Genomic DNA, 27855 nt, shown 5'->3' with positions numbered 1-27855 from the left:
GCAACTCACTTGCCCATTATCTCTCCTCAATCAAGTTTTGTTACCAATGCAATTTGATTAATAAGGCTTTGGACAGTGCTGCTATGCCACAACTGCTCATGTTAAATTTAAAAATTTACTTCCATTGCAAAGACCTTAATGAAGGGATGGAATGAGTGTGGGTCTCCAAATGTTATTGAAGTCCATTAGTAGCACCGCAAATGGTAAAAAAATTTGAGAATTCTGTAGAGGACCTTAATGAAGATGCCCAAAATTCAGTCCCATCCCCCAACTTCAAGAAATGTCAGTATCTATTGAAACTCACCTGAATTCCATAAGAGCAATTTCCACTATAGAAATATTTTATTTATTTGTTCATTCATTCCATATTTGTTTCATTGTTTTTTTAAAGAATAAAAAGAAAAAAGAAAAATGATTACACTTTTATTGCTGAAATTTTTATTACATCTTATCAAAATTCTTCATGCTTCCTTTATTTTTTTTCCCTGAAAAAATATCTTTATACATTCTCTTTGCTCACTTCAAGTGACAGATTTATGACAACTCCAAAACCCAGGTTTGTAAAAGCTCACTTAGCCATGCCACCTATGGTCAGGATAATCCTACGGACCTATAGAAATTGGATTTCTTAAGACTTAGAAGATCTAGGGAGAGTTACTCAAAATGTATGTGTTTATTTGGAGCATTATATAATTTCAGTTTACTTTCAAACCTTTTATAGACTAAAAGAACACAAAGACACTTCTTGGATTTTGATTTCTTTTTATATATAATAATAAAATTGTGCCAGCAGAAGCTTTTGAAAGACAAATGATAAATAAATAACAGTTAAACTGAGTTCCTGAGGAAGAACCTACCACATAAAAGAATGTCAGATAGATGTAAATATAAAAAACATGGCATTTATTATATAAAAAGTATTAATACTGAATCTTTCATAAACTGCCACAACACAAGCACTGCATATCTCAGAACACTCCTTTCATACAAATGTAAACAAATACACAATCATTTATTTAGTTTAGCCTGATGGATTTACAGGTGTTCTTGTTTTAGATATCTAAAAATGGGTAGGATATGATAGGCTAAAATGTTAAGGAATAATATGTGGAATAACATAGAAAAAAATGAAGCTTCAGATTTAAAAACTTAAAGCAAAAAACACAGTGGAATATTGCCCTCAAATGTTATTGCAATCAATCATTTTAAAAATAGGACTGTTAAAATAATCTGAATTAAGGATTTTGGGGGGGGAAACTATTTATGCATATATAGAATATAAATGAAGATACTTATGGCTTAATTATCTTTAGTATTCCATTATCATTTTGAATAAACCTTATGTTAACATAGCTAATAAAAATGCATATTTTAAACACTTTTTAAAAAATATTTTAAAGTATGCTTGCATTTTGATAGAGATGGAGGATTAGTATGGTCTACCATAATATATAACAATATAATAGACCAAGAATAATGAGGGCCAGTTTGGGTAATTTACTTAGACTTCTAAGGCTGCAACCCCAAATATATTCATTTCTGTGTCTGCATGGTTAAAACAGGCCCGTATTCTTTTTTTAAAAAAAAAGACAGAATAATTCACAATTTCTAAAAGCCATAGAACACTGTCAGTCATGGTTGTCTCAATGTGTTTCTAATTTATTATCAATATTATGTAATTATGTTATTACAAGGTATATCCCAGGAAAACTGATCTCCTACCCTTTCTCTTACACTGCTGAAATAAGTAAAGACAGTGTCTGTCTATAGATTTTTAAAAACTATATGCTGTTACCTAGGGTTTGGAAATGTTAACTTTTTAGACTACAGTTCCCAGAACTCCGCAGCCAGGACAGCTGAACTAGTTGAGCAATTCTGGGAGTTCTAGCCCCTCAAAAGTAACTTTTCCAAGCTCTGAGGTTTATCATGCATATGCTATCTTTTATCATCAAAATGTTGATTAAAAATGGTAACAGACATGACAAGATTTACTGATATATCTTTAGGTCCTCAGGGACTGCCAAAAATTTAATCCTTCTATGAACTGTCAAGGGCAGCTACATACAGTTGCGATAATGAAATGGTGCATCTGGGGACATTTCTATAGCTCAACAGCAACATACAAGTTTTGTGCTTATGTTTAATCCTGAATGTCACCTTCTGTAGGATCCCTTGAGTCAGAGTTTGAAAGACCTTTGGCCCAAGAGGGTGACTGCTGGCTAGAGAGGACAATAATGTCTAGGAGGACCCAGCAGTCTGACTTAGTACAAAAGCAACTTCATCTATTCAACACATTCCAGAAAAGTATATATTGTCACTTAACCACTCTTAACATTACTAATCAGAGGAATCCTATCAATGTAAGGATAAGAATATACAGTAAGACTCCTGAATCAAATTTAAGGCACAGAGGTTTGCAAGTTATTGTCTATATATTTTCACAATGATCGCATATATGAATACTATATGGTGATTTCCAAACAGCTGAATACTACATTTCATGTACTATATGAATGTGCCATAGGTTTTGGCCACAGAATGATTATTGAAAATGTTCTGTAATTTATCCTTCTTTGGCAGGATAAGTATTCTGTTAAACAAGATAATCAATTAAATCAACCTCTCCCTTCTCCTATACACACCACTAATCCCTAACCTGAATGAGAGCTTTATAATTTGTTTTGAAAACATGTAATGGTGGCACACAATCACAACAGAAAACCATCCACGCAATACATTATCATCATACAAGTTCTGAGGGTCTAACATTGTAAACCCTCACTTTTAAAAAATGGATACACAGGGCCTGCCTGTGAATGACAAGAAAAAGGTAATTTCAAACCAAATACAAACCCCAGTCACAGCCCATGCAAAATTCTCCACACACCAATCACTGAAATCACACCCTGACTGCCCCTTGCTCACACTCTGATTACACTAAATTAAAAAAAGTATTAAAGGGCAATAAAGCAGCTTCAAAAATAATGTCAGGATTTTGAAATGCAGAAACATACACACAAGGTTATGGTGTGGATAAAACTGGCACCAGTAACTTTAGGACATTAGACAGTGGACATCTCTCTCTCGCTTATTAAACATTATTGCACAGAGACCTTTAATTACATGTTCTTCAATCTTAATGTATTTTCCTAAAAAGTGTGACATAAGTGCGATGGATAATATTTTTTTAAAAAAAGAGAAAAGAATTAACAGCAGCATGATTTGTCAAAAAAGTTCATCCCTATAATTTAGTAGGAAAAACACAACCCTGCTATAAACAAAAATAAGTGCTCTTTGCTCACTAGGAAAAAAAAAACCCAAAATGCTGTGGAAGGCTGTAAATGCTCAGAGTTTCACAATGCACTAACTTAGGTGGACATGTTGGCTAAGAAGGGGGACAAGTTTCACTTGGAAATTATAATGAATTGCCGGATTTCAAGTGCATTCTTCAACGTAGCTATTTACAGTTCCAAGTGGCCTAATCAAAGCCTTTAGCATTTAGAACCTTGCCTGCAAGTCCCTGTCTCATCAAGACTCGTATTACCCACAAGTGGAACTTATCCCAGCTAAGGGTTATATAAGGAAGACCCTACATTTGTGAATAAGGTGTTTGGTTTTTTGACAACTCTGTACAGTAATCTACACATATACAGGTTGACAGGCTCCAGTCTGATCCAGCCCATCTTTGCTTTCTACATCAGAATTCTCAGACTGGCTTACTTCTAGCCCAGAAGGTTTTGGGTATCTGAATGGGTATCCATTGTCATCAAAGAACCTTCGGAAAGTGAACTCATAGAAGGCATGTTCTGTATGTTTGCCACTGGAAGAAGTCTGTGGATCCCATGCCTTGGTGTTGTCTTCACTGGTGTCATCCCAAGGATTGTCTTCTTCAATGGGGTCAAAATTAGAGGTGTCCATTGGATGGCTGATCTTTGGGATGTAGGGAGCTGGCTGCCTGCGGATATCAGTAGAGAAGTCTATGGAGTCAAAGAAAGGGTGAGCCTTGATATCATCTGCTCCATTTCTTCCAAGCCTCTCTTCAGCAGCACAACACAGTTGTATGATAAGGTCACTTGCTTCAGGGCTTAGCTTGACCTGGGAGGGAATGTGCAGCGTATTCTCCCAGTTTATCACCTGAACAGTTGAAATATACTGTTAGTATATAATAATATTCCTTCCGCAATACAAAACTTCTAGATATAAAACAAGTCTGTTCCACTTCCACTTCTTGTTATGCTTCCTACACATCAGTTTTCTCTGATGCAAAAAATTAGCCTGAAAAAATAATTACATAATAACAAAATATAGCATCACTCCATAAAGGATGAAAAAACTGGGAAGCAACTCAAATTAATATTATGTTAGCTGGTTCCCATGTTGACTTACATTTTCACCCTGGAACCTATAACATTGTGCTTCTCACACTAGCACAGAAGCAAGAACAATGTGATATATCAAGTCAAACTACTCTCCTAAAGGTTCAAAACTATTGCTAAGCACCCAAATAATATTAACAATGGGGAGGGCAGTGTTTTAACTGAATAGTATGGATTATTTCAAAGACTCTTTTCCCTAGGATTTCTGAGTAACTTGACAGTCTATCTTCATATAGATAGCATTTGGATTGTTAGTTAGTAGAATTATTCTCAAAGTTGCTAGCCTATCTATTATTCCTATTATATATCTATCTATTATTTAATTCTCTGTTGGGGTAAAATCCCAAAGGGTGAAACAGACCTCCCAAAAAGGGCACCTTGGGACTGTCCCAGCACTGCTCACCCCAGTGCTGCAGCAAGTGCATGCACATGGCTCCAAATCTGGCTCATCACCACTCTTTCTAACAGGCTTCTGAAAATGAGTGGGGGGTTTTCTGCTCCTTTTCAGGCCAGCTCTTCTGGGTTGGAGCAGCGTCAGGACGACTTCTGATTGCGTTTGGGTTGCACAGTGTCTAAATGTCACACCCCCAATGCAGCCCAATGGCTGACCTTTTGGCCTGTCTGTTTTGGGCCTAAGACTTCATCTGCACTGCAGAAACAATACAGTTTGGCACTTTTGTAACTGCCAAGATTCAAAGCTATGGAATTCTGGGATTTGCAGTTCTGTGAGATATTTAGTCTTTTCTGTTAGAGAGCTCTGGCGCTGCAACAAATCCCAGGATTCCACAGCTAAGGCAGTTAAAGTGATGTCAAACTGCATTTTCCTGCAGTGCAGATGAGGTCTAAATCTACCAGCTAACATCTAAAATAATTGATACAGAGAAAGTCTCCATTAATCTGTTGAAAATTTTTCTTCAAATTGCACTGTTGCATCATGGCATGAGAAGACACCTGCTGAGTAAGACTGAAGGCCTATCCACTGTAGTTATCTGTTCCATGATGACAAACTAGATGACTATGGGAACGCCACAAGTGACATTAATGCAACTGCACCAGAACTGATATTCAGGGCATACTACACCCAATACTGAAGATAATATATAGCCTTCATGACTAACACTGATTTATATGCTTCTACTCTAAGCTAATCCCCATTTAAAGCTAAAATGATAAATAGCACTGTCTGTGATGGTAGTTATTCCACACTTTAACTATGTACTATGTGAAGGAGTGCTTCCTTTTGTCTGTCCTTTCAGATTAATTCTATGACTAGATTCTTATAATATGACTGGGGGCATCTATCTATTTTCTGCATACTACACATAATTTTATACACCTACATTTCCAAGGTGAAATGTCCCAAATGTTAACAAAGGTAGAGGAGTTAGTTACTCTAGTTCCTGATCATTTTGTCTGCTCTCTCCTGTGCCATTTCCAACTCTAAAATATCCTACATGATACTGTAATGTTATTTTTCAAAATCCTTTAGCTTTCCAAAAACATGTCTTGCCCAAATTTGTTTTTATTTCATGCGGGGTTACCATTTAAGGAAAACTATAGAAAGAAAAGGCAGGAAGATGGGGTTTGATCTAACCTTTTCCCTGAGTTCTGCAATTAACATCATAACAATCAGTATGGGCTGTATTTACCTTCAGCTGCGTTTCTGTGGGTGAAGGAGCCAAGAAGGGTGGCTGTCCCACTAGCATCTCAAAGAGAATCACACCAACACTCCACCAGTCACAGAGCTGAGTGTATCCTGAAAGGTAAGCAGGAAAAAAATATACTATCTGATTCATAAGAACAGCATTATACATGAGATAAGGCCTGAACTAAAATTAGTATAATAAATTTATGTCACTGTTAGTTTTCTTTCTTTTGGGTTGGATAGGCCAATCATAGCCATGCTTCTCAGTTGTTTTTTATGGGTAGTCATGATTCTCCACAGGAAGATCAATATATGCAAAACGACCTACCTTCATTTTGCATTTATTTCTTTAGCAAGGACAACTCCCATAATGTTACTAATGGCTGTGATTTTATCAGCTAAAGACACTTAACAGTGATAGTAGATTTGTTACAAAAGCATCAGACAGAAAAGTGCCTGAACATTATATTTTGATTTTAGGTTCTGCAAGGGCTAAAGATTTCTTTTTTTATTATTATTTAAAAGCTGCAAATCTGGTCTAACTAATTACCAAGGGCTGCATTTTCCTTGGGTTAATATGGGCATCACATGAAATGGATTTCCTACAACACTCTCTATTTTTCAATTTTGCTAAGCATCTGGGCATTTCACAGGCCTAAGACAAAACAATATATTGATTCATCACTGATTGGAACCATCTTATGCTTCCACAAGACAAATAGCTTGAAAAACATCCTAGATCTGTTAATCTCAAACCTTCCTCCTGAGAATAAAATTTACTTCAGGGACGTCTCAGAGTTAAAATAACCAGTCTCATCTAACAGAGATGGGAGCCATCTACCTTTACGAAGCAGAACTTCTGGTGCAATGTAATTTGGAGTGCCAACTAATGAATGGGCTAAACATCTTTGATGCTGCTTTTTGGCTCTCTGTTCCAAGGTCTTCAATCTGTCTCCACATCTACAGTTAGACACATCATCCCAAAGATCGCTTGGCTCCATGCTGTCTTGCCTGATATGGCTCCCTTTTTTAAAAATAGAAAACAATAAATAAATAAATAAATATGATTATATGCAAAAGCTTCATAAAAGATTTTCCTACATGGTAATTTGACTTGTCTTTTCCCTAGCAATCCAGAGAAATAACTCACTGTTAGTTCTTGGCTTATTTCAGTGACTATAGTTCACAAGTTGGAGTTTTTTTGGGGTTTGGCAATTGTATATTTACTTGCCTATTTACAGACATATCTGTATGTAAGTAGCTTTGCCATTAGTATCACTAAAATCTGCCCTCTGGTCTTCTGCTATTTTTTATCCAAACGTCGGCCACTAAAATAATTCAAGTCACTCTTTGCTCTGATCACAGTCTCCCTTGTATTATTACAATACTGTGCTATCTGCTCCCAAGTCCAATACAAATTCCTGTCCTTACCTCTAACACTTTTCTTGACTTTGTTCCCTGCTTATCTCTCTACTCTTATATCCCAGCCCACAACATTCTTTCCTCCAACTTCACCACTCTTAGCTTGTCTTTATGTTTCCTTCTTCATAAAAATACTGGGCCTTTTCTCCTTTTGCTACCACCTATATGTAGAACTGCTGCCCCTGCAACACTGCATGCTTTTCAAGTACCTACTCAAAACCCACGTTTGCAATATTTAAAAAATATTTTAATTTTCATTTTCTGTCATTAGTTGAAAGATGGGCAAGAAATGCCTATAATAAAAAATGCTATTTCTTATCACGATTTATAAATAAGAGCCAGTGTGGTGTAGTTGTTTGAGCACTGGACTATGACTCTGGAGATCAGGGTTCAAACCCCCACTCAGCCATGTAACCCCACTGAGTGATCCTGGGCAAATCACACTCTCTCAGTGTCAAGAGAGTGGCAATGGCAAACCCCCTCTGAAAAAAACTTGCCAAGAAACCCCTGTGAAAAGTTTGCCTATGGTCACCATAAGTTGGAGATGACTTGAAGGCACAAGTCATGCTTATAAAATTATTAAAATTAGTATTCTTTCAGTTTCACAATCTACCAGGTGTTACTGAATGAGTTTTGGGCCATCAATGATTCAGATTCTATTCAAGAATCTAAGAATCAATAAGATATCACTAAGTAATGCAACATGTTCTAAGTGACTTTTTGTAATTGTGTTGTATTCCTATCTATGGCAATTTAATTCAGATGTTTTGTCAGTCCATTTGGAACTGCTTCCAGAGCATCTATCATCATGGGAACCAAAGCACTGAATTTGAATTTGTAGGTCACACTAATCTTTTCCTTCTGTTTGTCCACAGTTATCAGGTGTCCCACAGGGACTGGCAAATTTATTATTTAAACTCCCCCCCCCTCCAACTCAGTTATGTCTGGCATGCTGTGTTCTAATTGTTTATCAGTTTTACTCTTAAGGTCACATAAGATTTTTTAAATTGTTGTTACTATTATCATTGCCATATAAATTTATGTAACATTGTAGTATTATATTTTATTATTGGTTTTACTTGTTAGCTATCATTAGTGGCATCTAAGCACTAGCCCTTACCCATTATTTTCTACTAAAACTAACCCTAAGTACATTTTACTGAACTGAATCTACATTCTTCTGCTGTTTACCTCTGTTCCCATCTTGTCCTTCTGCCTCTGCTTTCCCTGTGACAAAGTGAAATGTTAGTGTTACTGAAATGTCCTCAGAGACTTGTTTTCTCCTAACCTGCAAGCTGATGATACAATAATACCAAAACTTCAACATGTTGTTATAAAAACAAAATGTTGTTATTAAAAACTTTGACATTTCCTTGCTCCCATATGTATAAACACAATACCTTTCTGATAATATTTTGAGTTGTGTGTCCATCGGAATCCAGTACAAAGGCCAAAGTCAGTCAATTTGATGTGTCCATCGAGATCAATCAGAATGTTATCAGGCTTGATGTCTCTATGGATAAACCCCATTTTATGTACACTCTCTATGGCCAATGTGAGTTCAGCAATATAAAACCTAGCTAGCTTTTCTGGAAAGACTTCCATCCGGATCAGCAAGCTCATCATGTCTCCACCAGGAATGTAGTCCATCACAAAGTATAGGTTCTCTTTGTCTTGGAAGGAGTAATAAAGCTTAACCACCCATTCATTGTCAGCTTCTGCAAGAATATCTCTCTCAGCTTTTACATGAGCCACCTGGTTACGATTCAGCACATCTTTCTTCCTCAGGGTTTTCATGGCATACAAAGCATGAGTATCCACTTTACAGGCAAGGCAGACTTCCCCAAAAGCACCAATACCCAGAGTTTTGATTTTTACAAACATTGATTTATCCATCTTGGCTCTCTTTAGCCTGTTGTAATTGGACTCCTTCTGGTAGAGGATTTTCCTCATTTGCTCCCGCTCTGCTTCACAAAGGCCAGCCTTGATGACAACAGGGGAAAGAGTAGAAGAGAGAGAATATGACAAAGTGATATCATCACACATTTTCAGAAAGTTATACACACACATACTTGCTACTAAAAATTATACACTAAAGGCCAAGGGTCAATTTGTGCCATCTCTACAGCTAAATCAGGGGTGGCACTGATGGGTATTGTTCATCAATGTCTTGTCCTGGCAAGTTACAAATTGTGTATTATATGTTGTGGCTGTGCATCGTGTATTGTGCATTTTACAACAGCACTTAAGTCATTCTTGTGTTGCTATTCTCCATGGGGGTTGCCTAATAATTATGTAGCATCTCTCTCTCTGTGGACATTTACCCTATACTAAGGTGGTGTTGGTTTCACCAGTTCCTTCCTCAGCACCTGGTATTCATTGGTGGTCTTCCATCCAAGTACTAACCAGGATTGACCCTGCTTAGCTTCCAAAACCAGATGGGACCTGGTGCCTTTAGGGTATTTAATGGCAAAACCACCTCTGACTATTTCTGGCCTAAGAAAACCCTATGCAAATTCATAAGGTCATCCCTCATAAATGAAAAGGCAACTTGAAGATGTACACACACAGAAATGTTGGATTGAGACCATTGGTCAAACACTAAACAGGACTCAAGGTCATGTTTATGCTAATTTAAGCTTCATTCGCAATCTTAAAATTTGGTATTGCGCTTAATACTCAGCATCTGCTTTCTCCTTTTCATCTTTAAAGGCACATGACTAGCTTACATGGAAGGTATGAAAAGCCTGAAAAAAGTGGGCATAACCTATGATAAAACTGCAGCAATTAAAGGGAGCTCATGAGGGCTGTTCTGGTTGAAGAGCAGTATGCCCTGGCTTTCTTCCCCTTCCTTCTGTGATCTGAAGAGGTGCGTGGGGAGAGGAAATATAAAATTACACCTAGCACTGCTTCAAGGTTCCACAAGAAGAAACAATATCAACTCTTACTGTGAAGTAACAAGTTGGAAAGATTTACAAATATAAAAAATTCTCACCCATGATTATTAGGTTTTACTAAAACAAAGGTGCATGCATGCACACACTCACAATTACCTTGGCCATTTCTTGCTCCAACTGCAGTCGACGATTTATTTTCTGCTGGTAAGTCTTTATGACATTCTCCACATGCTGTTCCATATAAAATTTAAAGGCAAATGGTGAGTAACTCTTAATTCGAGACTCTCTCTTCTCTTCATCTTTGCCGTTCTTCCTCACTGGCACTGGGGATGTCTGGATCTGTTTTTTATCCTTGCCTGTTTTTTCGACTTTGGCTGTTTTGGTTTTGTCATTTCTTTCTCCATTTTCCTCAGCTTTGTGGCCTGATAGGTTTGGGACTACCCGCAAAGTCTGTTCTATTCCTGTGCACAGAGAATTGATATCAAACTGCTCAGAACTGCTGGGCAGCAGCAAATGCTTAGGATATGGTGGTGGAGGACACCTGAGCTCCTGGTTGCTATAATCAACATCTAGCTGATAAGTATTAGGGCCTCCAACAGGAAGGGGGTGCTGTTCAATCATTCCTAAACCATCCACAGCTGAAGACTGTGCAGATAACCAGCCAGGATGAGCAGGGCCTACAGCAGTCTGAGGTTCTGGCCTCATCACTCTTGTGCTTTTCACTGGCTGGAGAATATGAGCAGATGTGACTGCTGTGATGGTATTTGGAGAAGCAATGGAAGCATCAGCTTTGCCTGGAGGAGTTTGCCGCATGGACACAGGCATTTGTTGCTTGTTAAAAGAGTTGGTTCTGCTTGGGACACAGGCATCTGGCCTGAAGGGTATATGCTGCCGGGGAGATGCTTCCAAAGTTGGGTTTTGTAAAGAATCACGGCGGGAAGAAGAAGAGGAAGAAGATGAAGAGGTTGCTTGCCACTGCTGAATTTGAGAGTTATTCATATCATACAGGTCCATGTTCAGGCTGTTTCTAGATGGTGTTAACAGACCCTGTGGCGGGCTGTCTGAAAATTCATTTGGAAATGCTGGCCCTCTAGTGATCACATGCATTGGGTGAGAAGATGGGATTGGCTGCTTATGATGAGAGTGTGACATATACAGGTTAGCTGGTGCTTGCTGGAACCCATGCCCAGAATTATTCTGAGCAACTGTTCCTTTATTTGGAAGGCTTGGATACCCTCCCTCTTGCTGCAACTTGTTCTGAAAAGACTGGCTCCGCTGAATTCCATACCCAAGAGCCTCACCCTGCACCATGACAGGCTGTCTGCTGTAGTGTGGACCATTTGCACCGTGGCTAGCCTGCAGCTGCAAAGACTGGCTGCTGTGACTTGCCACAGGGTAGTTGATCACAGAGGAATCCATGTTGGCAGGATAGACTTTCTGCTGATGAGTGCTAGGCGTACTGTGGGAGCCTAAGCCAGCTGGTCTCTGTACTGGAGCATTCATGGTTGCAGACTGTGTAGTGGAGAGCAGGTAGTCCATGTAAGGCCTGGGAACTTCACCAAGCATGTTAGCAGCTTCTGCCCCAAAGCCTGTCCCTTCATATGATGGGTTGCTCATTTGGTGATAGGACGGAAACGATTCACTGGATCCTTCAAAACTTGGTCTACGGCTCACACTGTTTGGCATAATGCCCTTTCCTTTACAGAGATAATAGACAGGTTAATGTTAGTAAAACATTCCTATGAGTATAATGTGCTGTATGGAAGTTACATTTTTTGACTACAATTTTTAGAATAACCTAGTCAGCACTGCTGGAGGCCATACTGCTGTACGAGTCTAGGAACTGAAATCGCCCAAAGTAACTTTCCCAAAGCCTTGATTCTTACACAACTGTCATGTCACCAAATGAGGTGGTCATATTTTTTTTTCCTAGCAGGTTAAAAGCTTGGGATTTTGACTAAGTTTACCTTTCTATTTGCACCAAATTAGAAACAGGGAAGTGGTAAATGGTATGGCATACTACATGATTACACATATATTCATGGTGCAAAACTCTTAAAATGAAAAGGCGAGAGAAACTCTCTTAAAGTGAGGAGTTTAGATAGGAATGGAACCATACACAGCTTAAAAGCCAATCTCCAAAGAGGTTTAATTGAAAACATTGGAAATTCCCATATTTCATTTTGTGAATTTTTTTAGAGCCTCTAAACCAGGGGTTCCCAATCTTTGACTCACTGAGCCCTTTTCAACTTGGCAAATTTCCATTCAGAATGTAATTTCCTATTCTGATTCTACTTTTTGTTTCTTAGTCTTTAATTTCATTCAATTTTTATTTCTTTCATTTTCCTGGAGCGGCTGCAAAGCACCTGGGAAGAGCACGCAGAACACTAAAGGCTCCTTGGAGCACAGGATGGGAACCATTGCTCTAAATTATAAATGGAAGTTGCTGTTAACCTACTATTTCAGTTACATCAGACTTCACCATGCAAAATGTCAAGGGATGGAATTTGAAGTAAATATTGCCAAAACGTCCCCCAGGTACAAGGTATCGCTCTCCTTGAGGAAGTACTCTTAACCGTCCAATTAAAAAGATTGTATGTACAGTGCTGTGTAAATTTACAGCGCTTTATAAATAAAGGTTAATAATAATAATAATAACAACAACAACAACAACAACAACAACAACAACAACAACAGGGTCAGGGGACGTAAAAGTTACTTTTCATATTCACATTGGAATCAAATCCAGTTTAAACAGTGCAGAAACAGAAAGGAAACTGTAAGATCACTCAAGCTTACCTGAAGAAGTCTGTTTAATTACACGGACTATTTGTTCATTTCTAGGGTCCAAGTATCCCATTTTGCTAATATACTCCAAAGCTGCTTCAATGCTTCTGCTACCAGTCTGTTTGAGAGCTCTTACAGCCATTTCCTAGACACAATTGAAATACACAAACAAATGAAGCTTGAGAAATCAAGCATAAACTGGGGAGGGGGGATGAACTTCTTGATTATATCTGAATAAACTTTCATATGGAACTATGTCACTGGAAAAAGCAGATGTGTATGCCCAGAATTTGAAAAAACTACTTTTTGGAAAAGCTCCAAAAGCTCCAAACAGCATGACCAGTGGCTGGAGGATTCTGGGACCTGTAGTCAAAAAAGTAACAATATGTCCTGCAGGTATTACAGCATTCTCTCTTAGAAGAGATGTTTTCCATATGAAAAAGAGAGAAAATGGCATGCTAACATGACATCTTTCTGTAAGTATTCCTATGAAAAAACAGTTAACATTTGGAAGCATTTACATAATCAATTAGTGTGTTTTGAAACATATCAACATGTTAATTGACTTGATCCAAGATCCTATACACTTTTAGGATAACATAAATATTCACCAGCACAGTTACTCTAGTCTAGATCCTCTAGTTGAGCAACTGGGTTGTATGCAATGGGCACATAGGTCTTGAGTTCTTCTTTGTAATTTTATTTATGGAGCCTCCAGGGCTGACTGTGTTGTTTATACTGTATTTATTGCTTTTCAAAATTACGGTTAGGTTTTTAACACTTTTCTTACTGGCACTTTTTATTGTATCTGTTTTGAGTGTTGTAAGCCACCCTGAGTCCCAAACTGGGAAAAAGTCAGGAAAGCAGAAAAGGAGGATCAATTCTCTACTCAAGGCAAAATTTATTCACTGCACAGGGGCCAAATGCTCTCCACCCACCAAGTCAAAATGAAATATGGGCCAATGTGTATGCCTGTTGAACACTTGACTTCACTAGACACTGCACTTATACAACCTTTGAGAAAGCACAACCACTATTTTTACATTAGCATAGTGCCCCAACACAATTCTGGGTAGTATCCTAAAGCAGCAAAGTCTGTGTTATCCAACTAGCTGTATTAGAAAAAGGTTATCTAAGCAATAATAAAATCATGTCCCACGTGATTCTGGAAACAAACATACATTTTTTAATATAAAGCTGTGTAGAGTAGTCTGGCTATTGCAACTGCATGACTTAGCAACCCAAGACACAAACACAAGAGAACCAAACCAAATTCTGGCAAGGAGACAGAATACTTATTCCCAAATGGGAAGGGTTCACTTCTGTTCACTCAGAGCAATAAACACACACTGAATCAGCACTCCTATGCCAGATATTGTCTTCTTTTATTAACTTGTTTCTGAGACATGTAAACTTGTTTTAAATCATTCTTAGAGCGCAAACGTATAATCTCAACTTGTTAAAAAAAAAAGAAAGAAACTATATTGGACAGAAACTACACAGCAAGGGCAGCAACCTAGTTTAAGGGATTTAGGGCAGGTTTTGTGACACACACACACACCTATCTTACAAGAAAGGGAAATGGATGAAGGTTCTAGAAAAATGACTGAAGACAGATATTGCTGCCCTGCAGCACAAGATGATTGCCTCACTCTGCCTAATGGTAGAGCCAGACCTATTAATAAGATATTAATTGAAGGAAAGCCTTGTTGCAAAACTCTTTCATTTGTTCCAGCTGTCAAAATAACATAAGAGTTGTTTTATTAAGACCCATGCTGAACTGAAGGAAAGAAAGGCTATGTTGAAACAAAAGGAAGGGAAGGGATCTGGATGCAGGAAGAGAAAAAGTTATCAGTGACACCTATGAGACAAGAGATCACCTGGCTGACAGCAACACAGCATGCCTGAGTAGCATCAGAGAGACAGTATGGTGTAGTGGTTTGAGTGTTGGACTATGACTCTGGAGATCAGGGTTCAAATCCCCACTTGGCCATGGAAAGTCACTGGGTGACCTTGAGCAAGTCACACACTCTCAACCTCAAGGGCTTTTACCACCCTATGAAATTAAACAAAAACATACAACATCCTAAATTTCAGATGCACTGTTATTTGCTTGCTACTCATTTCCCCCATTAATCAATACCTCAATCATGTAATCAATATGAAGAGGTTGAGGTTAATGGATTGTTTTATTTGAGCAATTTATTAGGCTTTTCAATTAGGTATTTCAGTTTAAAAAAACGTTCTATTTACATCTCTCTTGAGACATTCTAAACTCTTTGAGAAATTACTTCTGCACGTAGAAAATACTCTGCTATTAATAATTTTATGGATAGTTTCTTTTTAAAAATAAAACTATTCCTCAAATTAGCATCCTCCTCCATTTCCTCATGCATCTTGGGACAAAATACAGTTGTCTCTTCTGCTATGCACTTTCACTGATTTTCAGCAGGGTGTGATCAGTGTTCCAAAAAGTATGATTCTTGAACACAACCAACACATTCTCACTTGGCTTTTACATAGGGGAAAATAGCCATTCATGGCAGATAGTGCCCTTTATTTGTTACTTTCCCAGAACTCAAGAATAACCATTTGAATTTCAATAAGGTTTTACAGAGTAATTAACTAAATGCCATCTACCAAATTCACTGATATTCTGTAACAGTGGTGAACAAAGTGTAAGAAATAATTTTCTGCCTGTGGGATTTACCATAAGCTGTCTCAGCTCCTCAAAATACCAGGTGGGTAGGAGGAAAGATGATTCCAGGTTCAGTTTTGGAAACCTCTTCAGGTGTTTTCAGATGGCAAAACAAGGCATGGGCAGAAGGTGGACTTTGTTCTTCAGGACATCGCTGCTCCTCAGAAATGTTCATTTGGGCACAAGAAAATTTAGAGGGAAGACATATAGATATGTGTGTAAACTGCAGAAGTGCCCATGATCCCAGACATTTCTGAAATTTTATTTCAGCCACTAATTCACTGTAAAGCCTTATACAAGCCATACATTTTTACTTGAGTGTGTGCTCCTCCCTTCAAAATTACAATCTGGGATTGAAGTTGACTTATTTTCTCTGCTTGCTGTAAGTAATGACTGGTGGGAGAATTTAATTGCAATTTCAGTAAGACTGACCAAGTTGCACTTTGTAAACCAAACCATGGGAACTGGAAGGAAATTATCCCTTGGTTTTCTTAATTCTGAGAATTTTTTGATGCAGTTCACCATTTAAAATACCTATCTATCTATCTATCTATCTATCTATCTATCTATATTAGAAAAGATTGCATAATGCACATATTAGGGAAAACAACATTAAAAATGTGTTTATTATGTGAATTTTTCCACCAGAAATGTGGAAAAACTTTACAGAAAAAAATGTGTCCACCAAATTGATGTAAATAGTATTTTAAGTCTGTAGAAATAAGACAGAACAAAGTTAACACTGAAGAGAAAAAAAAGGAAAAGTGTGAGAACAAGAAACTAATATTCATTTTATACTTCTTTTGAGCTTTTTAAGAACTACTGGGAATAACCTTAATTCAAATGATCTCCACTTCTCCTGAGGTCATCCACAACTAGGGTTGCCATGTCCCGCCCTCAGGCGGGACAATCCCGCTTTTGAACTGGGTGGGGGCGCCCCGTCCTGGTTCGTTGCTGGACCCGGGTTTGTCCTGGGTCCACTGCTGCCGCTGGTGCCGGCAGCGGCGGCACTAGCCGTTGCATGCCGCCACTCCTGCAGGCTTTGTGCTGCACTGTGCGCAGCGCACACAGTGCACTGCCACCCTGAAGCCGCCACAGGTGCAGCCTTTGCAGCCCGCCAGCAGCTTCCTGTTGCCCTGTGCGTGCTCGCAGGGCTAAATAGGAGGAGTTTCTCCTCCTGGGGCTGGCTGGCCAATGGCTGCTGGCAAGGGGCGGGGCTGTTGGAGCTCCAGTCTGCTCCCATTGGCCAGCCAGCCTCAAGAGGAGGAGCTCCTCCTCTATTTGGTCCTCCATGTGGGCCGGCCCAGGCCCAGCGAGGAGGGGAAGGAGGAAGAAGAAGAAGAGTAGCAGGAGGAGGAAGCGGAAGAGGGAGGAAGAGCAGGAGGAGGAGGAAGAGGAAAAGGTAGGAAGAGTAGCAGGCAGGGCATGTGTTGAGCTAATTAGGAGCTGAATTCAGAGTCTGTAGGTGTTTGGGGTCTGGAGGGCCAGAAAAAGGAGCCCTGGTGGCACAGTGGTACCACAGCCACAATGTTATAATTTTGATCCTAGAGAAGGGCTCTTAAAGTCCACTCTGCCTTCTATCCTTTCGTAGTTCGCTAAAATGAGTACTCAGCTTGTTGGGGGCAATTGCCTTACACATTGTACACCACTTAAAGAGTGTTTGTTCACTGACAAGCGGTAGAGAAATGCACTTGCTGTTGCTATTGAGGTCAGTCTGTAATTTGCCCCTATGTTTCCCCTATGGTTTGTGCTCCAACCCTTCCAAACTTTGGTTCCATCAGAGGGAGCTGGGTATGTTTAGTGACCTGGTTTAGCCTGCAGAAGATTAAGAGGTGATATGAAAACCCTGTTTAAATAATTGAAGGGATGTCACATTGAGGATGGAGTAAGCTTGTTTTCTCCTGCTCCAGAAAATAGAATCCGGAGCAATGGATTCAAACGACAAGAAAAGTGATTCCAGTTCAACATTAGGAGGAACTTCCTGACAGTAAGAGCTAACAGAGGTTGGATGGCCATCTGTCGGAAGTGCTTTGATTGTGAGTTCCTGCATGGCACAGGGCTGGACTGGATGGCCCTTGAGGTCTCTTCCAGCTTTATGATTCTATCAATAATAAAGGTTTGCTGATATAAGACTGTCTTATGACCTACCAGGAACACTGAAAAAGAAAATGTTACAAAGTGAAGAGAGCCCCAACATGCCAAGAGGAAAAGGCTCTTGTCTATAGAGCTATTTCTGTTCATTCTTCACCTGAATGCCTTCTACATACTGAAGACAGACAGCTTTAGATACTTTCCCTATTTTGGCCTCTCCCCCTCCCCCTCAATATTGGCAGAGGTTAAGACTTGAGCTGTTTTATATGACTGCCCAGCAACATTTTTCACTAAAGGGAAAAAAAGAGATTCTGTTTGCCAACACATATTTATATCTATAATCACTAATAAAGATTGTTCAAGAGATTATGGAAAGATTCCTCCCCTCCCTACAAAATCCCCTCTAACCTAGCACATTTAAGAGACAATAAGCTCTTTAAGATCTGGGAGAAAGAAAATTAATTAACAGCCACATCCGTATGTCCGCACACACACATCTATTTTTTTTCCATTTACAGAGAAGGATGGATGACAGATGGAGGAAACAGATACAGATTTCCTCAAGGGAGGTGGCAGAAGCAGCAGTGTGCCAGAATGGCAGCTCTGGAAGAAATGAGATTTTGCCTTTTAAGGCAACCTCGTTGTCAAAAGGAGTATTCATGGTGCAAAATATTTGGCCACCTTTAAACTTATAGAAGACAATAAGCACTTTCCAGCACACATAATGCTTTGTATTTCTGAGCTGCTTTATCTAAGTACTACAGAACTTTAGAGGGTCTTGCTTTTGCTGGGTAATACATTTCCATGAAGGTGAAAATTATACATATGTTGAAGAAATATAATGGCTACACATGAACATGCATACCTAAACACACAACAAAACGGAGGCCTCAATTCAACATCCCCTCAGTATAGTATAAAGATTTGCACGGAGGCCTTACACTATGTTGACCCGTATACTACCCGTCTGACTTACTTTAAAGTCTTGAAGCTTCGTTACACAGGCATTCTGTGCTTCAGTGTGATCTGGCTAGTCCTCTCCATAACTGGACACACAAGGATAACAACAGTGCTGAGATCCACAGGGACCTCCAGAGGTCTCCGTGCTTATTGTGCATCAGGCTAAAGGTTGGGGGAGTTGCCAGGCACTTCTCCAATCCTGCCCGCTTATACTGAAATATGAAATGTCTGTATGAAATGATTTGGGGGCTTCATGTAGGTCAAGGGGAGGCTCTGGGCACTGCATAGAGAGGATGGGAATACCAACCCATGCAGTGCCCAAAAAAGCACATTTGTATGGGTAAAGGACATGTGGATTTCCTAACCTGAATTCTAGCCAGAATTAGCACTAGACATCAGCTCCTCAAGAGGTCTTGTTTGTGTCTAAAATTTGGGGTGGTCATGTTTCTGGGACAGTCCAGAAAATAAATAGACATACAAACATGGACATTTTCTATTTGGTTCCTATCATCACTTTATTTGTGAGATACTAGTTGCCACGTTTTGTCTGATATGACAGCTCCTAAAAGAGGTAAACTTACTTTTTTTTAAAAAAATGAAAATTTGGAATGTGGGCCAGATGAAGATCCAAATGAATATGGGGTCTTGTTCATAGAATCTGGATAAAATCCAGCCAAACTGGAGGTATGGCAACCCTAAGTGAAGACAGATTATAAAGATAACAAATAAATAATTAAATATTTGGCATGCATCTCTTCTACCAGGGACACGAGAAGCCACTTCTCAGGAGCCTTTTAATAACACATAATCCTTTGGATCAACTGCTTGTTTTTTCAAGAGGTATCTTCCTCCAAATCATTTCCCTCCAGCCTAGCAGGATAACACATTCTCATTGTCCACGTTGTCAGAGAAGAGCTAGCCAGCACTGAAGGCATGGCCAAAGACAGCCCAATCACACAGACTGAAGAAATTAGCTGTTATTGTTGAAAAAGGCTGAAATTTTAATTCAACAGTACCAGATAGAGCTTCATAACTTGTGGATGGACCCCTGCATGCTATTTTGCTGTCCAAACATGATCATATTATTAAATTTTGAATTTATTAATATTAGGAGTTGCTATAAGGCATACAGGAAGGATGGGTTTCTTTAGATATGTTGAAGCAAAGTCAATAACATAAAATGCTAGTTTTGTTTAAACAATTTTGCATGCTTGAAGAATTTTTCAAGTGACCTTCAGTCAGACAACTACAGGGCAATGTTTTGCTGATCTTGTTAAACCAGAAGACAAACACATCTGTTATTCTGCACTGCCCTTGCTCTCCTCGGTACCAATATCCATTTTGAACTAAAAAGAAATACGGTAGTTCCGTGTACAGAGAATGAATGTAAAACCCAAGAATAGAGAGACAAAAGAAATTAAGACTTGAATTGGTGCAAAACCTATTACTAGCATTCAGCCATTGGTAAAAGCACGGCTAATTCTAGTTTGGATGATGTCAAGTAATGGAATATATTTTGTCCTTTCAAGAAAATTAAAATAGCTAGACCTTTACTTATTCTACTATTTGTGTACAGTGTATGGTTTGATATTTTTCATGGTTGTATTTTAGCCCTTTGATTTTTAAAAGATATTAACAATGTGTTTTTTTAGTAACTATACATTGTGCTTTTGTTTTATTGTACTTTTGTTTTATTGTACTTTTGATTCTCAAAGTCATCACTTCAAGATGCTATGAGCAAATGAGTAATTTTCAAAAGTATCATAAACATTTCTCAAATAAGTAAATAAATACAGTAGTATATGGCTTTATATTAGGAACAGATCAGCATTTGGAAACATTTTATCTTTCACTTCTTTTAAAAGTGATTTCCAATCCAGATAGACCTGAAGTTTTAGAAGATGCAGACAGAAAACCTTCTGAGGAGGAGTGGGAAACATTAATTTGTTGAGGCAAAACTCTGTAGGTAAAGCAAAGGGAATCTTCAATAGAGACAGGGCTTGTTCCTGTATATTGGTGTGTGTATGTGCCTTCAAGTCAACTATTGACTTATACAGTGACCCTATGAAATTCATAAGGATTTCTTAGGCAAGGACTACTTCCTCTAAAAGGCAGTGACAGCACTGTACCTGTTATTCCTTGATGGTTCCCCATCCAAGTACTAAACAGATCTAACCAAAATCTGGTGCTTTCAGGGTATTTAGAATGCAGGGGTTACATGTACTCAAATGTTTCCTATCCCTCACCCCATCCTAGCAGTATTTGTGACTGTGATTAACAGTGTTAGGCTACACTAACAGGACAAATGAGAGAAGCTCCAAAGATGATGTTCTGCTTGTCCTAACCAATATGCTTCTGGGGGGGGGGGGTATTATCACCTTGAAAAACATTTTAAATTATTCCATACTTGAAACCAAACTTTGCATAATTTAACAGCGTGCGTCAATGTATTACATGATCTTTGATGCCTGTTTTGCTCTCCTGTCTGGACTGTGACCATTGCAGGTGGGGACTGAGGAAATATGTGTCAGCAGTCTGAGTCTCCTAACCAACCCCTTTCACAAACAAAACATGACTCCCCTACCCTAAATATAACCAACATCCACTATTGAGGACCTTGTTTTCTACTCTAAACATCACATCTCTAGTGTAAACACAAGGTCAGTTCTGGCATAGCAAGACCACCAAGTCAGTGCAAACCAAAAGCTAAAGCTTTGGATAGCCCAATGTTAGTACTTTTTCTGTAAGGCAGATATGAATTAAAGAAACTGTCTCTAAAAGTTAACGAGGTACTTTTTAAATTTCAAGTGCATTTACTTATATGTAGTGAATTTTTGCTATATTGTTAGAAAAGTACATTAAAAAACACTTTTAATAATCTGTGAATCACCAAGTGTTATATGATGTTTTACATCTTGCACACTCAAAAGACAAAAAGTATTTTTAAAAACCCTTGCGTTACATAGGAGCATTTGGACAGATATGATGCTATTATTATTATTATTATTATTATTAACCTTTATTTATAAAGCGCTGTAAATTTACACAGTGCTGTACATACAATCTTTTTAATTGGACGGTTCCCTGCCCTCAGGCTTACAATCTAAAAAGACACGACACAAAGGGAGTGGTGGTGGGGAAGGGGCCTCTCTGTAGGATAATACATATAAAATACATAGCAATACAGGAAATGATTCAATAAAACAGGCAAGAAAAGAACATCAAATAGCAAGTGACAATTATGCAATGCCTGGGAACGCTGCCCTGAACAGGATGGTCTTCAACTCCATTTTGAAGCTGGTTAAAGAAGTGATGGCTCTTGCTTGCGGGGGAAGAAGGTTCCAGGAGTGAGGGGGAGTGAGTGAAAAGGGGCGAATCCGGGATGTACAAAAAGAATCTACAAGCCTTGGCTGTGGTCTGGATCTGAGGGATACACAACAGAGAAGAATCAAAGATAAGACCAAGACTGCGGGCTTGCTGGACTGGTGGAATAGAAATGTTGTCCACAGAGACAGAAAAGGAGTGTTGAAGGGTGGGTTTAGGAGGAAAGACAAGAAGCACCGCCTTGGATATGTTGAGCTTCAAACGCCGATGGCGCATCCACTGTGAGACAGCTGTGAGGCAAGACGAGACTTGCTGTTCAAGCCTTGGAGAAAGGTCAGGGGTGGAAAGATACAACTGGGTGTCATCGGCATACAGATGGTAGGAAAAACCAAAAGAGCTGGTGAGTTTACCTAAGGACAGTGTGTAGGGAGAAAACAGAAGGGGACCCAGAACAGAGCCCTGGGGTACTCCAACAGATAAGGGAACAGGAGATGATGCTGCACCTGTCGTTTGAGTCTCTACACCTGAAGTGTTGAACCTGCAGTTTGATGGGCACATGTTTGTCAGCCAAATTTAACCTGGGTCTCATCCAGCTCTTTACATGCTGTGGCCTCATTCAAGCTTGTGTGCGTGTGTACATGCATGGGGAGGGTGTCTTAGAGAAGGGGTGTGTGGCATAGAAATATGTAAATCTGCAAACTGTCCACATTTGCTTTGGGTTCTACTCACTGATGAATGACACCTTGATTATCTTTTCCCATGGGTTAATGGCTCTTCGTAGAAGGAAAGTTTCCATGCCCCGCACTATGGGGTGACTCTTCCATTTCCACTTAATGACATATTGTTTTTCTTATATTTGTTATTATTTATCAGCAGCATTTATATCTCTTTCTTCCAGTGAGCTCAAGATAGAATACATATCTCACTTCTCCGTGAAGTAAGTCAGATTGAGAGAGAAGAACAAGGTCACCCAGTGATTTTCATGGCTCAATGGAAACTGTAATGAGGATCTCACAAGTCCTACACTAAAACCACTATACCATACTGGTGTTTCTGGAGAGTAAGACTGCTACATCCTAAAGCTAATGACTAACTCCAGTTAAAGTAAACCATTGAATCAAATGCTAAGCAGAAAGCCAAGTTTCATGTAAATCCTGTAGCACCTTTGAGACTAATTGAAAGAAAGAAGTTGGCAACATGAGCTTTCATAGACTTAAGTTTACTTCCTCATCCAAATGTCAAAATGTATCTGAGGAAGTAGACTTAAGTCTATGAAAGCTCATGCTACCGACTTCTTTCAGTTAGTCTCAGAGGTGCTACAAGATCTCTCTACATACTGATTCTACAGACTAACATGGCTATATCATTGAATTTATCTAAATCCTGTTTGATTTGATAGCTCTAGTCTAGCTGGAACTAATAATTGTATTGGACCATCGACATTCTACTGTTTTCCTCTAGATACATATTTAATTTGCTCAGCTGTCAAAGTTATCACATCAAAATACTACCCATTCACTCACATACACTCTCTCACACACATACACACCCCTCTCTTTCGATGTCAACTTCTTGACCCCAGCTCTCAGGGCAAATAATCTGTCTCAGTGGCACTTTCTATGAACTGCTATGATGAGGTCATTCCCCTTCATTAGCATCAGTGATGCATTTTGCTTATTTTATCACATACACACATTAGTCAAACATTCTTTTGGCTGACATTAGGTTTATAAAAAGTACCACCTGATATGCCAACCATTTCAGTACTCCAGCCACTAATTTAGGAGTGGCTAGTTTTTATTCATTGCCTCCTTGTTGCTACAAAGATAAATCTGGAGTACAGTATGTGTAAATTCCACAGTGTTTACAATTTTGGTAGGATTCAAAGGGAATAATTCTGTCAAGTTGGGTGTAAAGAAATCCTTCAGCTGTGTGTATAGATCAAAAGTTACAAATTACTAGACTAGCTGTCCACAGAAGAACACACACATTAAAGATGGGAAAGCTTCCTTTGTGGCATCTGTTACATGCCTTGTACGAATACAGCAGACTTCAGAGGGCTTATATGATGACAAAATGGAGGCAAGACAGACTGCTTCTCTCATTCAGTCGCAAGGCCCTATTAAATCTAGCTGGTGTTATTGTTTGCCTTCAAGTCCTTTCTCACATGGTTTTATGGGGATAGAAATTACCCATATTGCTTTGCAATGGAACCCTTTCTCCTACAATTCTGTTTACTAGCATTACGTAAAGAACCATCAACTACATGATTAGCAACAGCACATGACATCTACGGTTAAGGTTCTTCCCACATCACCATTAAAAACCTCTTGTACATGTGTGTGTATGGTGTGAAAGGGCTGGGAGGGAATTAAAAGTTTGATATTCTGTAGATAACTGCATTCATAGCATCGAGAGAGGTGTTCTACTTTTTTGTGGGCAAACACTTGCTTTGAATTTCTCAAGGTCAGATGAAATTTAGTACGCTCATGTTTTTCAGGATTTTTGTTTCTATCTTTAATTCTCCCTCTGGGAATATTTTAACAGGGCCACAAACCCTTCAGGACAGCAAGTCTGAATATTCTGTAACTGAACCATACTTTTTAAAGAGATGTACTGTACATTACTGTGGGAGACTTTCGCAGCATATGTGGTAATGTGTGTTAGTTAAGGACAGAACTACTACAGAACACTGAAGCATCAAATCTAGAACCTCAAATGTTTTGTCAGCCTAAGTAATCTAACACAGAGATATTTTTAAATCCAGGAGACATATCCAGAGGTAGACGTGTTGGCCATATAGCAAAGTATGGTATCATCCAAAATCCACAAAACAGTGATACCTTTATTGGAATAAGCAAAATGCACAATATATATGTTGCAAGCTTCTGAAGCTCCACGGGCTTCTTCATCAGCAAAAGTGTTAAATAGCCTTGCATTTGGTCAAGTTGTTGTGGCTGATGTCTCAGTTCAGATGGAATGGAAGGGTATTCATGCAAGGGGGTCCCTCCTCCTTCTGGCCATGTGGGTACTGAGACATTCAGTCCAGGAAATAAACTTTAAATTCCATTAGCAAGACAAAAAGCTACTTCTTTTGCAGTCCAGTTCATCTTGAATCCTTTGGCTACAAGCCGTTTTGTTATGAAGAACAATTTTGGTTAGTCAATAAAAGTATCACTGTTTTGTGGTTTTTGATGATACAGTGGGCCCTTGTTATCCAGGACAACCCCCTCCCCCCATGGATACCAAATCTGTGGATTTTCAAGTCCCATTAAATATAATGGATAGTAAAATGGTGTCCCTTATATAAAATGGCAAAATCAAGGTTTGCTTTTTGAAATTTGTATATTTTTAAAAATATTTTCAATCTGTGGATGCTTGAACCCATGGATAAAGAGGGACTGCTGTACTATATTTTAAAGACAGGACAAAACTGCTCCTTTACATGTTCAATGGATGTTCATTAATAGATTTTATGAATACATACATTTCCACCATGGCAGGCAACTTCTCGGCATAGGGGCTTGCCCTGGAACCACTCACCTACCCATCTGAGACACACAGCTGATTTAACCACTGAGATTTGGCAGTGGCAGTTGTGATAGTTGTCTGTGGTAGCTGGCTATAGATTGGGTCAGATTTTTCTCCTCCCAAAGGAAAAGGAGGAAAAGAGCTTTTTTTGTTTTGTTGCAAACCAAATTTCAACAATTCCCTTGTAACATCAGCTTGTTAAGTGGGAAGTGGTATGGTGCCATGTATAGCTTACCCTGACATACAAATATTTTAACAATACAGTGCAATTATAATACTTTATAATATTTCACATTTATATAGCTTTTCAGAGTATTCATAGGGCTGTACACACACCATCTCAGTAACCCGTAAAACAAGCCCTGTAAAGTAGGTCACTGTTATTATTACCATGTCACAGAGAAGGGCTCCCTATATTGGGAGAAAGACGGGATATAAATAGAAGGAAAAGAAGAAGATTATTTCTGCTGAGTTTGCAGCTGGAACTGTATTTGAACTGGAGGACAACCTATCAGTCACTACATGTTCAGAGGGATCAAGCAGGCCTATCTTTCACATTTTTATCTTCAATAAATATTGTCTATATGGACATTGTGAATAAAGCTTACTAGTGAAATAAAAGTACTTGTAGCACAAGATCCAGGCAATGAATGACTCCAGAAAGAGGCTCATAGGGGAATTTAAGGCAGCAGATAGTGGATGTCTCCTGTGGGAATTCCTGCCAGAGGTAACCAAGCAGAGCAAGCAAGAAATAAAACAAAGAGCTATGGGTTGGGAGATAATAATACAAGAGAACACAGGCTTTCTTCCTCTCTGCTTAAGCTACCTTGCAGGCTATTGGAAGGAAGGATAAGGTGTGGTAGCTACATCCTATGTTCTTTGGAGTAAGAGTGAGTGTCTTGCCTGAAACAAGCAACTCAGTTAAACTGGGCACTTCAAAAACAACTCTTGCTGTCTTGAAATTGGCCCTGATAAATTTCCTTTGAAACTATCAAGATTTTCTATATTAATTTTAAGGGGGACTAGACTGTAGAAGAGCCAGTGTAGTGCTGTGGTTTGAGCATTTGACTACAACTCTCGAGATTAGGGTTCAGTTCCCCACTTGGCCATAGAAACCCATTGGACAAGTGTGTGACCTTGGACAAGTCACAAACTCTCAGACCCAGAAAACACTGTGATAGGATCCCCTTAGGGTCAACCATAAGTCAGAAATTACTTGAAGGCATACAACAAGAATGTAATGGGCAAGATACAGCAAACAGGATACAAAAATGACAGTGAAATATGGGAACAGTAAGACACAAGAGAAATGGATAACAGAACTAATCTTTGATTGAATTCATTCTCATTGTAAAGTCAGAACAGCTGCAAACTCAACTTGGAATTCAGACTCTATCAGCACACGCTCCCATTACAATGTAGGCTTGATAATTAATATACCGTCGGACTGCTTTTCAAAATGGTAGGGTACAATTGCTCAGTGATTGCTGGAGGCAAATCCATCAGCTGGATAAAGCATCCAAAAGGTCAGGCATTTCCACACAAAGCAGCTGCAGCAGTATTACTTGATTTTGTCTCTATGTGCTGCAGCCAGCCAACTATAAGCTTACACAAGAAAGGTAACACCTCTAGTGAGCAGCTGTAGGTCCTTCACTTCATTACATGGAGGGAAAGAATGTATATAACTATCATGCTTCTTCTTTGTGATCCTAGGACAAGAATCATAGAATCTTAGAGCTGGAAGGGACCACAAGGACTATTGTCCAACACTCTGCCATGCAGAGATACATAACTGCAGCACTCCTGAAAGATGTCTATCTAGCCTCTATTTAAAAACCTCGATAGTCCACTACCTGCCAAGGAAGTCTCTATTCCAGCAGCTCTTACCAGGGCTGTGGAGCTGGAATTGTGGAGCTGTAGTCAGAAGCAATTTTGGGTAGAGTTTGAGCTTTGGACTAGGATTATGGAAACCAGGGTTTGAATCCCACTCAACCATGGAAACCGATCGGGTGACCTTAGGCAAGTTACATTTTCTCGGCCTCAGAGGAAAGCAAAGACAAACCCTCTCCAAACAATCTTGCCAAGAAAATCTCATTATAGGTTCACCTTACGGTTGCTGTAAGT

At 39.1% G+C, this 27855-nt stretch overlaps 1 protein-coding gene across 7 annotated transcripts in view; it reads right to left on the bottom strand.

Moving 5' to 3' along the window:
• Positions 1 to 1582: 1582 nt before the first annotated feature.
• Positions 1583 to 27855, bottom strand: part of LOC149319944 (serine/threonine-protein kinase LATS2-like) — a 61412-nt gene continuing 35139 nt past the window's right edge. For 3 of the 7 annotated variants that reach the window (XM_089512628.1, XM_089512627.1, XM_089512633.1), the window contains 7 exons: positions 13140 to 13272; positions 10497 to 12037; positions 8844 to 9426; positions 8635 to 8670; positions 6863 to 7045; positions 6026 to 6132; positions 1583 to 4134 (listed from right to left, as the gene is read on the bottom strand). In XM_089512628.1, the coding sequence (XP_089368754.1) occupies positions 3640 to 4134; positions 6026 to 6132; positions 6863 to 7045; positions 8635 to 8670; positions 8844 to 9426; positions 10497 to 12037; positions 13140 to 13272 (3078 nt within the window). In that variant the 3' untranslated portion in view covers positions 1583 to 3639. Of the gene's footprint in view, positions 4135 to 6025; positions 6133 to 6862; positions 7046 to 8634; positions 8671 to 8843; positions 9427 to 10496; positions 12038 to 13139; positions 13273 to 15837; positions 16305 to 27855 lie in introns of those variants that run through there. The other 4 variants (XM_089512631.1, XM_089512632.1, XM_089512629.1 and 1 more) reach the window with 4 other exon arrangements.

Source organism: Sceloporus occidentalis, unplaced genomic scaffold (genome assembly GCF_023333645.1).
Source record: "Sceloporus occidentalis isolate IW3139 unplaced genomic scaffold, rSceOcc1.0.p SCAF_2, whole genome shotgun sequence".
NCBI classification, from domain to species: domain Eukaryota; kingdom Metazoa; phylum Chordata; class Lepidosauria; order Squamata; family Phrynosomatidae; genus Sceloporus; species Sceloporus occidentalis.
This window is presented reverse-complemented; position numbering and strand designations above follow the sequence as displayed.